The sequence below is a fragment of the Podarcis filfolensis genome (assembly GCF_964270895.1).
Source record: "Podarcis filfolensis genome assembly, chromosome: 5".
In the NCBI taxonomy this organism is placed as follows: Eukaryota; Metazoa; Chordata; class Lepidosauria; order Squamata; family Lacertidae; genus Podarcis; species Podarcis filfolensis.
Window position 1 is genome coordinate 70,825,061 of NC_139608.1, and position 14,210 is coordinate 70,839,270.

A 14,210-nucleotide genomic window follows, 5' to 3' on the forward strand; every position below is an offset into this window, starting at 1 on the left:
TACAGAAAAGCATTGATAGATTTTGTCACATGCTACAATATGAATGCAGCGGGCAAAGCCAAGGTGCAGTGGTAATTTAAAATATAAATCCTGATATGTTTTGCTGCTCTTTATCAACTTGTATATTGTATATTGTTGAGGGGGAGGGGGAGAAACACATTAGGCATTAACTGATTAAGTTAAGCAGCCGGCAAAGATGATCAAGTGCCCTTTTTCTGGCATTCAGTACAACCCCCTTTTCTGAGTGACACACAGCAAGACGAACAATGGGATCCGAATCAGCCTACTGGAATGCCTCTCATTCAGATGTGCATCTGATCTCTACAGTACTTGTCGTTGCTGATACAGCAATGGAATTGGGTACTGATCCAAACATATTCATCTGGTTCTTGCATGGACCTCGCTTGCTCAGTGAGGAAAAAAATGTTTTGTGTCAAATCTTACCTGGATTGTTCATATGGAATTTCAAGTCACATGCCAGTCAAAGAGATACTCACACAATGCAACTCTGAAGCATTTATTTAATGGAGGAGGGAAAATACATTTGCTGAACATTCTGACATTTCCTTTTATATGCATTTAAAATATTATTTAAAATTGCAACATTTATTCCCCCCCTTTTTTCCCCTAGTGAAGGTATGCACCTTCACATATTATGAAGATAAAAACCCATTTTAATGGAAATGTAACAACTCCAAATTGGTAGACTATAAGGCCACCGGCTTGTGCAGTATTTAATTTAACAGCTATAAAGTTTTGTTAGATTTTCCTTGTCATATTAACTCAGTTACAGTTTACAGAGGGTATGAGAACACTTCTCAGAGAACTGTGTTTAAATCCTTCTGGTGCAGCTTATTAAAAAGAAAATCCACAATTTGTATTACACATCACATTTCTCTGACTCAAAGCAAGTTTCCAACATATTTTGAAGCAGACATTGGTCAGCTGACATAATTTTAAAAAAGTATTTTCAGTCATTCTAAAATATGAGGATATCAATGCTGCTAGGTATGTTCATGTTTTGCCTACATATGAGAACCACACAGGGTTGTTTGTTTCCCAATACTAAATATTTGAGTTGGTGAATCTTCAAAGCCTTCATTATTAACATTTCTGCAGCACACCCTCAATGTTGTGCTTTTGATGCTGCTCTCTGCTGGAACTCACACAGAGATTTGAGCAGCTATATTTTAAATAGTCTCAAAGGACAGGAAGCAGCTTTCTGGCTTAATAGTGTTCTCATACACTATGTGCTGATTGTGGGGATGTCTTTTCGGCTTTGCAAAGTTTGTATTGTCTTAGCCAAGCTCAGAAAGGAACAAAATACATTTATAAATATATGAATTTTGAAAAGCTCAATTAAAAACCCCCTGCTCATTTTAGGGTTGTTAAGTCCTGAGTGAGTACTTAAAAGATAATGTTTATTTTGTTGTTATGAAAATTCTGTCCTTTTGCAGGTACATCTTTTGTTGCATAAGCCAAAATAATTTGTTCATAGTGCAAAGGCAGTTTGGCTTCTGTTCAATGAAACGAAGGGGAAAAAGAGCTCAAACAATATTGCAGAAGAAGAAAACTCTGGCAGAGCATCTGTACTGCATTTTGGCTATATAAGTGATTGCAACTATCTTTTCATATGTTATCCACACAACTGATATCACAGAATCAAAAGTTGTTGTATAAAATATTGTAAAACTGCCCTTAATATGGCTGTTGTTTAAGAAAAGAGCTTCACAGGGAGACTGCAATGTGAAACCACTGAATTAAAATTAAAGTACAGCTTCAGTGCTATCAACTGCAACTTGAAATGGGACAAAGGTATTTATTACTATTATCACATTTCATGTGTTAATTAGCTGACCTAATTCCAGGGTGCCTATCTTATCAACAACTGTTTTGTAAATTATCGCCGTCTCTGTTCTTTATGCATTTCATTTTCCTCTGACCTCACTCCTTGCAATCCCCCCCAGGTGTGTGTGTGTGTGCGTGTGTATATATATCTCAAGATAAAGCTTCATGCATCTGCCGTGGTTGACTGTAGACAATGGAAGATTATGCCACAATACAAATATTTTTAGTCTTTAAGGTGCCACAAGACCCTTGGTTGTTTTTGCTGCAACATACCTGACACGGCTACTAGTCTGGGAGGTTTAGGTGGGGGATCAACAACTGTCAGTCATGACTAAAATCCATTGAAATAAACTATAATTAAATCAGTTGTAACAAAATTCACTGAATGTTGACATTCACACATGAACACTGACAATTCTAAGTAATGTCTTTAATTTCCAGAAATATTTATATGCCTTGCGTTTTTCAGATATACACAACCAATGAATGCTGCCAATCACGTATAGGTAATTTTTAACATTCACTGGTGTATACAGGCAACTCCCAGTTTACATACATCAAACTGATGCACAACTATACATGCACACATCGTGCTGAACCTGGAAGTGACTTTCAAAATGGCAAAAACGGCCCTTAAAGAGCCCAGAAAAGGCAAAAGGCATGAAAACAGCACCTAGGAATCCCAGGAGCCCTTATACCAACAGCTGATGCCGGTGAAGAGTTGGAGTTTGAGAAAGGAGGTTTGAAGGGAGTGATTGTGGTGGAATTTGGTGTCTCGTAAGTGTTGCTGTTTTTTAAAGAGTTGTTCAAGCATTTCCAGTGGTTTAGATGGTGTTTGCAGGCTTTTCCAATGGTATTTCAAATATACACAATTTCAGCGACGCTTGCAGTACCTCAGAACCAGGGTTTATTTTCAGCTGGAACACAGTTCCAGCACCTCAGGTGGGCACCATTGCCATTATAAGAGAACAAGGGAGGCGTTAATGGTGAGTTCTGGCACCTCTTTTTCTAGAAAAATTGCACTGCTTAGAACGTAACCCCTGTGTAAATTGGGAGTTGGCTGCACCTGACTTTTCAGGTTGGGCACAGCTATTGTCTGGAGCATTTACACATGAATAGAAAGGGTGGAATTCAACATAGCGTTAAGTGAATGCTCCATCAGTGCAGGGATTTCTGCTTGCACAATGGAACCCCGTCTAACTCCTAAATCTAAGGGAAGGGAGAGGGCAGAAAGTCCTGCCACACAAGTAGAAATTCTTGCACTGATGGAACACAGTAGCTGAATACCTCTAAACTTTAACCAAACTTTGGACATTTGCTGTAACATTTATGTGTCCTGAGAGTAGTGTTTTTTCCTGGGGGAAACTGGGGGTACTCAAGGGTACGCAATACCAGCACCCTCCCCCCCCCCAGAAAAAAGCACTGCCTAAGAGACTTCTCTGCTGTTAACATAAATCATAGTATTCCTTTGTTCTTGAAACAGCAATCCCCTATTTATTGCACCTTTGTCTACAAAAGTGTTCATAGCAAAAATGACACAATGATATTATTTGTATTCAACACTTAAGAAGATGGACTCCATCTTTCTCTATGTGGGCAGTTAAAAGTAATCCTTAATTTCATGTACACATTCTGAGTATGATTTTAATTTATCAAAGTTTAGAATATATTTTGGGGACAAGTTCCGCCCACCAAGTTCTGCTCTTTGTAGAAGGTAGCACACCCATTTAAAAGCACTTGATCTCATGATATTAGTGCATTAGAATAGTCCAGTTTCTGGCCTAATTTAGAGAGCATTACCAGGCAACCCAGGACATTGTGCTGCCTGAGGTCCAAGATAAGCCATAAAGCTCTGTCCTTCACAAAGATAATGGCTGGTGGTGGGGAGGAGACTTAAGAGGAACAGCTAAAGCACTGCTGCCACTGGCACCCAGCATTTGTGGCCTGAAGCAGTTCCCTACTTTGCTTATTGGTAGGGCCTGCTTGTTTATGAGAAAGCAGAGGATATGGTCTCAAATGACATTTCCTTCTTTTTGTACTCTGTCTTACTGACATCAGAATCAGACCTTGAGCTAACTAGCAATGATTGAATTCAGTTTCATATTCTGTTTTACTCTATCAACAGCCATCAGGAACATCATACCAAACTAAGTCACCTGCCTTTCATTTGTATCAATCCTTTAAAACTTGCTCATGTTAAAAAGTCTTAGCATATCTTCCTTCTCCTGTCTATATTTGTAAATATTGAATCTCTGGCAGACTTCCATGAGCTTGATGATTCTTCAGTGAAAAAAGCTAGTGATCTCAGGTCATGTGTGTATGGTGGGTGCGGGTGCTTATCACTAGTGCAGTAATAGAAAATTCTCAGGCTCTTGGTTTGGATTAGAATTTAATTCTATTTCTTGGAAGGGTTCAACATGTAGGGAGATTATACAGCCAAGTGGCTATTCTCTACTATTAATACCTATAGCAATCTTATTTTTGTGCTTTATGGGGGTCTTTGGCAGACCTGATGGCAACAGAATAATCCCTTAGCAATAAAATTGGAATCACACACCTGAGCAATAGCTTAAACATTAAGAAAATGCTAACACATATCCCTAGCTTTGAGATTTTGTTTAGAATACTGAATAAAACAGAAATGCAGTTAAACTGGTTAATAGTAAATACCTCTCTCTCATAAATAGCTTTTGTGTGTGTTCATTCTGCCACATGCAAATAACAATTGTTTTTTCTGGGTGCAGGTGGGATATTTTACCAAAAATGCTAAAGTTTTGCTCTAGAATCAGATGCATAATTACCTCTTTGAAAACTGGGAGCTCTACTAGTACCCAAAATGAAACAAATTTATTTGATTGGAATGGGCTATAGTTTGTTTAGTACAGAATATCTGTATAAGTATTTTCTCATCAGTGTGTGTCCAAAGTGGAGGGGCGGGGAAGGAAGTAGGATGGTGAGGTGGAACTCAGTTATGTCCATCTGAAAATGTCGGGTAGTTATAGGTCCATTTGCAAAGTATTTGGATGGCATCCTTCCACTGTACACACACAACTATCCAAACCTCCGGCTGAGAAAGGAATTCATATCACAATGAAACAAAAATAACCTGTATGCTATTTATTTTTGTTTCAAATTAGGGAATTCCTAAAATGAGAAAAGAACTAGTAAGCACACTTCAAAATGCACATAGCAATGGTAGCTGTGGTGTCTATATAATGTGTGTTTTGTAGGATATAAGCTGTTTAATTGCACATGTTAACATCCAAACTATATGCATGGTGTTTTTCCATTAGGATTTGATACACCATGAGTACATAAATTCATGGAACATAAGCCCACAACATTTTTTAAAATGTTCTGCGGTATTTAGCAGTTCCTTTTTGAAATGCTATGCCTATCTGCATTCACCAGATCTCTTATTGATGTAATTGTGTACTCCTCCTGAACAGATCTTTCATGATTCATTTCAATTTTTTTGCTGACATTTGACTTGTGCTTTGTGACTGTCAGCCACCTTTTAAGTATTATATTCAAAGTCATGCAGCTTACCCTCTTTCAGAATTCTCACAATGTCAATACTTCTCCTGGTCGTGTTCAGCTGGATGTCCAAAACCTTTACCATTATGCGTTTAAGGTACAGTAGTTTGTTTTTTAATTCAAGCAGAAAAAAGTGGGCAGAGCTTTTTCTTTTAACAGCTTAAAACTCAGCTGCCTCCCCTCATAATACTTGGGAGGGGTAAAAGAACAGAGCACTGAACTTGCCGCAGTGCATTTAATGCTACAGTGACCCCACAGTACAATGCTGAACTAAGATCTTGTACAGTATGTTACTCACAGGAATTGCAGCAACCCTACAGTTACTCAACAAATACAAGTTGCTTGTAAACCTTGAGCCTCCTGGCTTGTACCTTCCATTCTTTTTCACAGTTCTAGTTACGGGGTGGTGGTTGTTTTTTTGCAGGTAAGATTGGAATCGGAGGTTTTTAAAGTTCTTCACTTTCTACCACAGGCTGGGATGGTGACGAAAACCGCACTGGATTCTCAACAGTCGAGAAAGCAGAAAAAATGTCAAGTCCTTGCCCCGAGAGATTTGCATATCGGGTGCCACCAGGGCGAATCTTTATTGGCTGAGGGATCTGTTGATGCCACTGGGCTGGAGCCAAAAGCAACAACAAAAATCATAAACACCGTACACAAATCTCAAACTTCTCTCTTCAATCATACATAAAGACACTGAATGTCTACCCCTACAAACACACAAGTTGAAACCTAAGAACTAGTGGGAACATGATGTTTCCAGTTGTCAACTGTTCCCAAGCTACTCAAATTAGAGAACTCCCTAGTACAGGGATGGCTAATGCCTTTTGTGGCCAAGGGTAAAATGGGCACGGCAGAGGCACAAAAATGGATGTGGCGAAAGCAGATAATAACTTACTTTCTACTCCACCCAGAGCCAGTCCCTTCCCTTCCTTAATCCCACCAAATACATTCTATTTGTTTGTATTCTGTCTTCCTGACTCTTCGGTATCCAACTCGGACCAAGCTACTTCTAACTGCCTCGCCATTATCTAAGTTGCTGTCTTTGCTAGTCACCCTCTGTTCAAAGCTCATCCATATATTCTACCTGGAATCTCAAGAGTCTCAGTTCAGCTGAAACAGCATAGCCCTGAGCAAACTTATCTCCCTTTATTATGTCAACCAAGCAAAAGATCTCTAAATTAAAAGGACAATGCTAAATTCAAAAGAATATCCCAACAGAGGAATAAGATGAGAAAAGACGACAAGCTACCAGCATGGAATTGGTATTGGTGAAGTACATCAGTTCAATTATTTTATTACTGAAATCAGGGCTGAGGAAGCTGAGCCCCCATCCTGATATTGGTCGGCTACAAACTCCCATCATCCCTAAGCATTGACCCTGCTGGCTGGGCCTGATGGGAGTTGAGTCCCACAACACCCAGATGGCCACAGGTTCTGCATCCCATACTTAAACTACACCCACTTACCGTATATGTCAAGTCTAGCAGTGCAAGAGACGATACCAGCCTCGTTTTTTGCAGACAAAGTGTACCAGCCAGCATCCACTTTCTTAGCGGGCTGAATCAGAAGGCAAACATACCCTGTAGCATCTTGATGCATACTGAAAACAAAAATACCAAGGGTTCTTGTGTTATTTGCTGATATAACTGGGGCTGTTATAACCATACAAGGAAAGGAAACTACACAAATATTTTGGGTAAGGCCTGGCTTAGTACCCAGCATCTCCAGGTAAGGTTGGGAAAGACTTCTGTCTGAAACCCTAGAAAGCTGCTGCCAGGCAGTACTGAGCAATTTCCTTTCAATGTTCACATCTGTCTCTCTCTCCCAGGTACAACAGTAGTAACCACGAGAAAGAAAATTTTCCCAGTGCACCTAAATTCTTAGACTAGACTAGGTGTCCTGGAAATGACATGTTGCATTGCTCCTCTTGTATGGAACAACACTATGGAACGATAACTTTTCTTACAAACATTTTCTGTGTTTATATGCTTGTTTACTTGCAAACATACATAATACATACAAAGTACATGCAGCCATGGCCAATTGTGGTTGTTCAGTGCATGCTTACGCAGCAATTTACAGGCATAAAGACTTCTGCTGCAGGATCCCTCTCTTTAATAGGGCAGTCTTCTTACACAAAACCTGTAAAAACAGAGCCATACATGCTCCAGCCCTTATAGTGGCTAAAATAGACTTCATGGGTAATATGGACTTCATGTTTGGAACTTAGTCCTTGCTGTTTCTTAGGCCTTATGCAGGATAATATTAACTTTCCTGGGCAAGGAAATGCCTCCCCACTTGTAGAATGTCAGGTATTATCCCATTTTTTAAATATTTAAAGCTACCTCATCCGCTCTCTATGGGGAGGAATGGTGTCATTGTCTTTCTTCCAATAAAAGACTGGGGGTGGCATTCCAATCACTCTGCATTCTAGCCGGACTGGATGTCCTTCTGGTACTCCACAGTTCTGTAATTTCTCAAGAATCACTGGAGCTTTCTTAACTTCTTTTTCTGGAAAAGATGGAACCAAAGGCTTGTGTGATTCTCCTATCTGGTTTCTCTCTCACCCCTCACCCTGCCCTCAGCCCCACTGGACCACATTTTAATTTAATGTTAACATTCAGACCTGCAAACAAAATGTATAACGCTACAAAATTACTCATGTGATTCTCCAGGCTTATTTGGCAAATTGCAGCCCACCATCGGAAACAATACAATTCACAACAGTATAGTTTCTGGAAGTCCCCAAAATATGTGTATGTATCTGTTTGTGTATGTCTGTTGGCAGGGAGAGGGCATGAGTACAAACCTTCCTACAACAAAGACACAATTTACTTAATGGAAATTGCTGGAATTGGCAGATAGAAGCTTGATCATTTTCAGCCCTGTTTTCCTCCTGCCATGTTCATATCACTATACCGGATTACATATTAAAGTTCCCTTCCTTCAAAAAAAGGCACTTCCTCTGGAGGAAAGGAATCATTGACAGTAGTCCACTATTGATTGATTTGCTTTTCAAAAAACAAACATGCATTCTGTCTTTCTTCCACTATACAAATAAATATAATGCTGTTGTCACACAACCCCCCTACAGGAGCACCTGTAGTGCCACATCACAATCCTGGATTTGTGTGATGTCAGGGTCCAGTAAGAGCGGCCATGGCATAGGAGCTTGAAGGGAAGGGGATTTGGCTGCCTTCTCCTTAAAGGTCCACTGATGGGGGAAGGCCTTTTAAAATAGGTCTCCTTGTGTAAGTGCCCTAGCAAGGCGCTTCTTACTCTCATGTAATTCCAGCAATATTCTGCATGACAAAGGTTGGTTCCATCCTTCAGGTATGAAATGGGGCAAGTTCCCTTAGTATCAAGAGACACAATAAATTCAAATAATGAGGATTTTCATTTGCCTCTGTTTTGGCCAACGGAACCATGACACTGCAATGCATGATGTAGCCTCTGCATTAAACATCAAAAAACAGCCTTACCTACAACACTAAGCTCCAGGCTGAATGAATTTTGTCCTGTTTTGTTAGTGGCAATGCAAGTGTAAATTCCAGCATCATTTTGCGTAAGCGGATCAATAAGCAGAGAGTGCACTCCTGTCTCTCTGACCAGCATCTTATGAGTGGTGTCTGGTAAAACTGGCTTGCCATTCAGAAGCCACATCAGGTCAGGAGGTGGTAACCCACTCACCTAATAGACAAATGAAAAAGGAAGCAAACAAAAACCAACAGTGACATTATTGTTGTTGTTGTTGTTGTTGTTGTTGTTGTTGTTGTTGTTGTTGTTGTTAAATTTCCCCATCCATGCCTTTAAGTAAAACAGATTAGGTCCAGAGTGAGATTAAAACATCCATCACTTTGTGTTCCATTTCTGTTTTGCTCCTTGGTGCTCCAAAGATTTTCAAGAGGAAACTGTGGGGAAATTCATGCCATCTTTGTAAGTTACAAGCTTTAATGCAGGACGTGGTGCAGGGCCGGAAGAGGGCCCCTACCCCCGCTGAAGTACAATGTTAAAGAGGAACAGAAGGCAACAAATTCTGTTATGCCTGAACTGAGCAGGAGACCATGTCAAAAATATATATTTTATGATCCATTTGCTTATGTTGCCTTTTATTCGTTCGAAGAGTGCATTTTGTTCATTTCTACTTTCAGTTACACATTTGGGTTGTATGGCTGTGACAGGGGCAAGAAGAGAGTTGGTGGCTTTAAGTACCTCTGCTCTCCTCCAGGCTTGTGATTTTCTCTGGGTTGAAAGTTTCCACAAAAGCCAAATGTTTTAAAGTTACATACTGATAGTTATGGAGTTTTGTTGTTGTCATTTCTTTGTGGTGATCAGCCTGAACCCAGCCTGCACTGATTTTCTCTGAAGAGATGATCAAATGCTAACGCAACAGGGCAAACAAAAAAAGCCAGCCAACCTTGCAATCCAGTCTACAAAGCCGTCCTTCGTGAGCTACCATGTCCCCAGGTGCCTGCAGAAAATAAGGCCGGAAAAATCGCTCCTGGACAGGTTCCTTATCTCCTTCTGGTATACGGGATCTTCCCCTGCAATGCAAAAACCTGTAAACATGGGATGAGCTTGGGAGGCAGGGCTGCCATCTTAGAAAAAGATGAACTTTTTCTACACACCACATCTACACACATCTACACATCTACACACCAAGGATCAGGTGTTGTTGGTTGTTTTTACCTGTGTGACTGGATTGCTGTTGTTAATCTACCACGCATTGGAGGAGTTTGAACCAGTAAGTGACCAGAACAGCTGATTCTCCCCTGTCAGAACGATATAGGAGAGAAGTAACATGATTCATTAAATTGTCTCCTTCCTCATTGCTGTTGTTGTGGTGTTTAAGACCAATGTACGGTTATGATATAACAGTGGTACTAGTCAATTGGACTTTCCAAAGCTATGCAGCTTTGTACACAAGTCTAAAGCTTGGGGGAAGGGGTGCAATACATTTTTAAAGGGAAGTAAACCCTTACCTGTGGATTTGCAGCCATGAATGTATAGTTCCCATCATCATCGTTCGTGGTCTCTTCAATATGCAATGAGCATGTCCCATCACCCTCCCTGATCATCTTGAAATGTCCATCTTTCTTTGAAATCTGCTTGCCATCCTTAAACCAATATACCTGTCATGATTGTAAAGAAAGGAGACTTAGGCTGCACACTTACCTGTGAGAGTAAGTCTCACTGAACTCAACCAGACTACATTCTACACCATTGCTGCGGTGCCCCCGAGGCTCTACCCCCAGTGCAGCTGAACTGGTTGTGCTCCCCTAAATCTGTCTCTGATAGTTGCTACAGCTACAATCCTATACATACTTGCCAAAAAGCAAATCCAACTGAATAGAGAATGATTCATTTCTTCTCATGGGCTACTTCAGATTGAACAGTTCACCAAGAAGCCCTTCACCACCACATTCAAATCAATTTACTTGGTGATCACAAGTCATTGTACTTGCCTTCACATACACTATACATTTAAAACACATCTCCAGCATGGTCTTCCCTTCTGTTGGATTTTTGTGCACCACCTACCTTAGGTATAGGAATTCCAACAATTTTGCAAGTGAAGGTAGCAGGATACCCTTCCAAGACACGGAAATGCTTGAGTCTCTTGTCGAAGATTGGGGCAATGCACTTGCCCGTAGGGATCTCGTCATGCTCAACTTCATCATCTGATTCATCCACTGGGGTACGTTCAAGGCGAAACTCTATTTCGTTCATCAACCTCTGCTCAAAGCTGGAAATTTTATATTCCTGCAATATAACCCAGTGGAGGGACATAATTAGTTACAAAATTTGTACTCCAATATATTGCTGAAATCACAGTTCACAGCAGATACTTCAGTGTTGTTTCCTCCATCTTCATAGAGACTGGCTATCCCCAGAACCAAGCAGTAGGACCTTTCCAAATAAAACCTGAGCATTGAAACATTACTTCAACCTCTGATTTTACCATGGGTGAGATCAAATGGGTTTTGGATTTCTCCATTCCATTCCAGCTTCCTTCCCTTGCTCTCCCCAGAACGAACTGACAATGCCTTCAGACCATCACTATTTTGTGTGAGACTTCAAGTGTGTACTAGAAATTTAGGTTTTTGCAATTAAAGTGGATTACAAACGTTCTGTTGCCCTAACACAACAAATCTACTTATAACCCTCCCAGACATTTTGCAGATAGAAAAGTGACAGGAAAATGCACTGAAAAGTGTAGAATGAGCAAGCGATTAACAGAAAATATATAAACACCCCATAAGCAAATCAGTACAAAAACCGAACAGACTGGACATAGCGCCCATCTCTTGCGGGGGCGCAGTTAGTGCCAGCACCGTCCGTTAAGAGTTTGGGTGTAATCTTCGACACCTCCCTTTCCATGGAGGCGCAGATTGCAGCTATAACAAAGGCGGCATTTTTCCATCTCCGCCAAGCTAAGCAGTTGGCTCCTTACCTCTCTCGCCCTGACCTAGCCACTGTGATCCACGCGACGGTCACCTCCAGACTGGATTATTGTAACTCGCTCTACGTGGGGCTGCCCTTAAGACTGACCCAGAAACTCCAGCGGGTGCAGAATGCTGCAGCGAGACTCCTTACGGGGTCTTCGCTGCGAGATCACATTCATCCGGTGCTATATCAACTGCACTGGCTCCCGGTGGAGTACAGGATCAGGTTTAAGGTGCTGGTTTTAACCTTTAAAGCCCTATACGGCCTTGGACCCTCGTACCTACGGGACCGCCTCTCCTGGTATGCCCCACAGAGAAACTTACGGTCTTCAAATAAAAATATCTTGAAGGTCCCAGGCCACAGAGAAGTTAGGCTGGCCTCAACAAGAGCCAGGGCTTTTTCGGCTGTGGCTCCGACCTGGTGGAACACTCTGTCACAAGAGACTAGGGCCCTGCAGGACTTGACATCTTTCCGCAGGGCCTGCAAGACAGAGCTGTTCCGCCAGGCCTTTGGCCAGGGCACAGCCTGACTCCCTCCCTCGGCAATCTTCGCGGAGCTCTGGCCCAATAGTGGCCAGTGGCTTGAATTTAATTAATTTTATAATGAATGATTTTAGAGTGTTGTTTGTGTTGTACTTTTGTATTGTTTTATTGTTGTTAGCCGCCCTGAGCCCAGCTTCGGCTGGGGAGGGCGGGATATAAATAAAATTTATTATTATTATTATTATTATTATTAATATCCATGTAAGCTTCAGGCAAAATAGGATAAATGCTCAATAAGCATTTCATTTGGAGGCACCCTGAGTTATCCTGAGTCTTGCTCCTGATGTCACCTGGCTAAACTACAAAGTGTTAGAGGCCTGCAGCCTCATGAAAGGACACAGCATGTACATTTCCTCTTATACTTGGTTTGTTTATCCTGAGGGCCAGATTTTGGCTTCACTCAAAAAACTACACTATTGGAATGTGAAATACTGAATGCAACGATCCAGTCAAAAATATGCATGCATGATCCAGTCCCATTGAAGTAATTTGGAGAAGATTAGAGCTGAAAGTGCCCAATTTGTGAGATTCTTCACCTTCAAAAAAGAGGATTGCACAAAAATGGTTGCCTGCATGTGTTGGCTTTTGTCAGGAGCACTAAACATTAATGGAAGTGCATGGATAGCAGAGAGGACACACTTACTCTTCCATCACACAGAGACTGGCAGGTTGAAGCTTCTTAAGTGTCAGCTTAACACCTGACTAGGACTAGGCAAAAGGTGGAAGATATTAAACACAACTCTCCCCTTATTTTTTAAGAAAAGTATTAGCAGTTGCAGGGAGTCCCCAAATTTGATCAGGACTGTGGCACTGGGGGAGGAGATTCGGCCCCTTCCCTCATGATGTTTTCCTGCATAAAAGCACCCCTCTCCCACTCCAAAACATGTTTTTCCCAATGGGGAAAACCATGCAGGCACCCACCATATGATACCTGTCCATGTGGTAATGAAGAGTTTGAACATATGCTACGTGTGCTGTTATTGTGTTATGAAATAGCCAGACATTTCCCCTTTAATTTCTCTCTTCCCTGGGAAAGTCTTGAGAGCAGTATACTTACTGCCTTCCAGGTCATGGATGCACAATGTTATGTAACTGAATTAGTTATAAAAATTTGTATCCCAAGCTAAAAATAACTTAGATAATTGTTGACAGGTACTTCCATGACTCATTTGACTAGATCCTGTTTACTACTGAATTATTTTTTATATAATACCATTTTATTGGTTTGTACATTGCATCTCTGTTTTTAGGATACTATTTTATTGTTTTTATGGTGTATTTTTGTATTCAGTACTGTACTCCTTTTAAATAAATAAATATTGGTTGTTTTAATTTTGTCCCGATCTATCTTAAATCTGACAATGAGTACAAACAAGTTGATAATGGGCTTTCTTGTGTGCATTTTTTTTAATGTCCATCTATCCTCCTTGCATGGAATCAAACATTTGTTTTTGGAATTTGAAGGGCTATGGACTACTCTTAAACCGAACTTCCTATAAATCTTTCACTGCAGGGCAGATAACATCAGGACAGTTTTAATTGGGAAAATGCTATGTGGTGGGGATGGTTAAGTCCCTCTTCCCCCAGTGCTATGAGGAATCTTTCTTTTCTTTTCCTCTCTCAGTGTGTGCGGGGAATCCTAATTATGGTTCTTCTGCATCACATTGAATTTGATCCTTAAAACATGTCCTTAAGGAGAATAGTTTTCCTAAGTTCAACCAACAGTGAAAGACTGAGCCATGAAGCCATGGGTCCACCACTAGATGGGGGTCGTCAGATCACCTTTGGGTTGGCTGTGCTTCATGGCTTTTCACCAGCTGGCATGCAAAGCCT

At 40.9% G+C, this 14,210-nt stretch overlaps 1 protein-coding gene across 6 annotated transcripts in view; it reads right to left on the reverse strand.

Annotated features, from left to right (window-relative positions):
- Window positions 1-501: 501 nt before the first annotated feature.
- The window catches only part of MYPN (myopalladin), a 52,489-nt gene continuing 38,780 nt past the window's right edge, over window positions 502-14,210 (reverse strand). For all 6 annotated transcript variants that reach the window (XM_083614422.1, XM_083614417.1, XM_083614418.1 and 3 more), the window contains 8 exons: window positions 10,930-11,151; window positions 10,371-10,520; window positions 10,078-10,160; window positions 9,806-9,932; window positions 8,871-9,078; window positions 7,734-7,899; window positions 6,855-6,988; window positions 502-6,001 (listed from right to left, as the gene is read on the reverse strand). In XM_083614422.1, coding sequence (XP_083470548.1) covers window positions 5,832-6,001; window positions 6,855-6,988; window positions 7,734-7,899; window positions 8,871-9,078; window positions 9,806-9,932; window positions 10,078-10,160; window positions 10,371-10,520; window positions 10,930-11,151 — 1,260 coding nt within the window. In that variant the 3' untranslated portion in view covers window positions 502-5,831. The remainder of the gene's footprint in view (window positions 6,002-6,854; window positions 6,989-7,733; window positions 7,900-8,870; window positions 9,079-9,805; window positions 9,933-10,077; window positions 10,161-10,370; window positions 10,521-10,929; window positions 11,152-14,210) is intronic.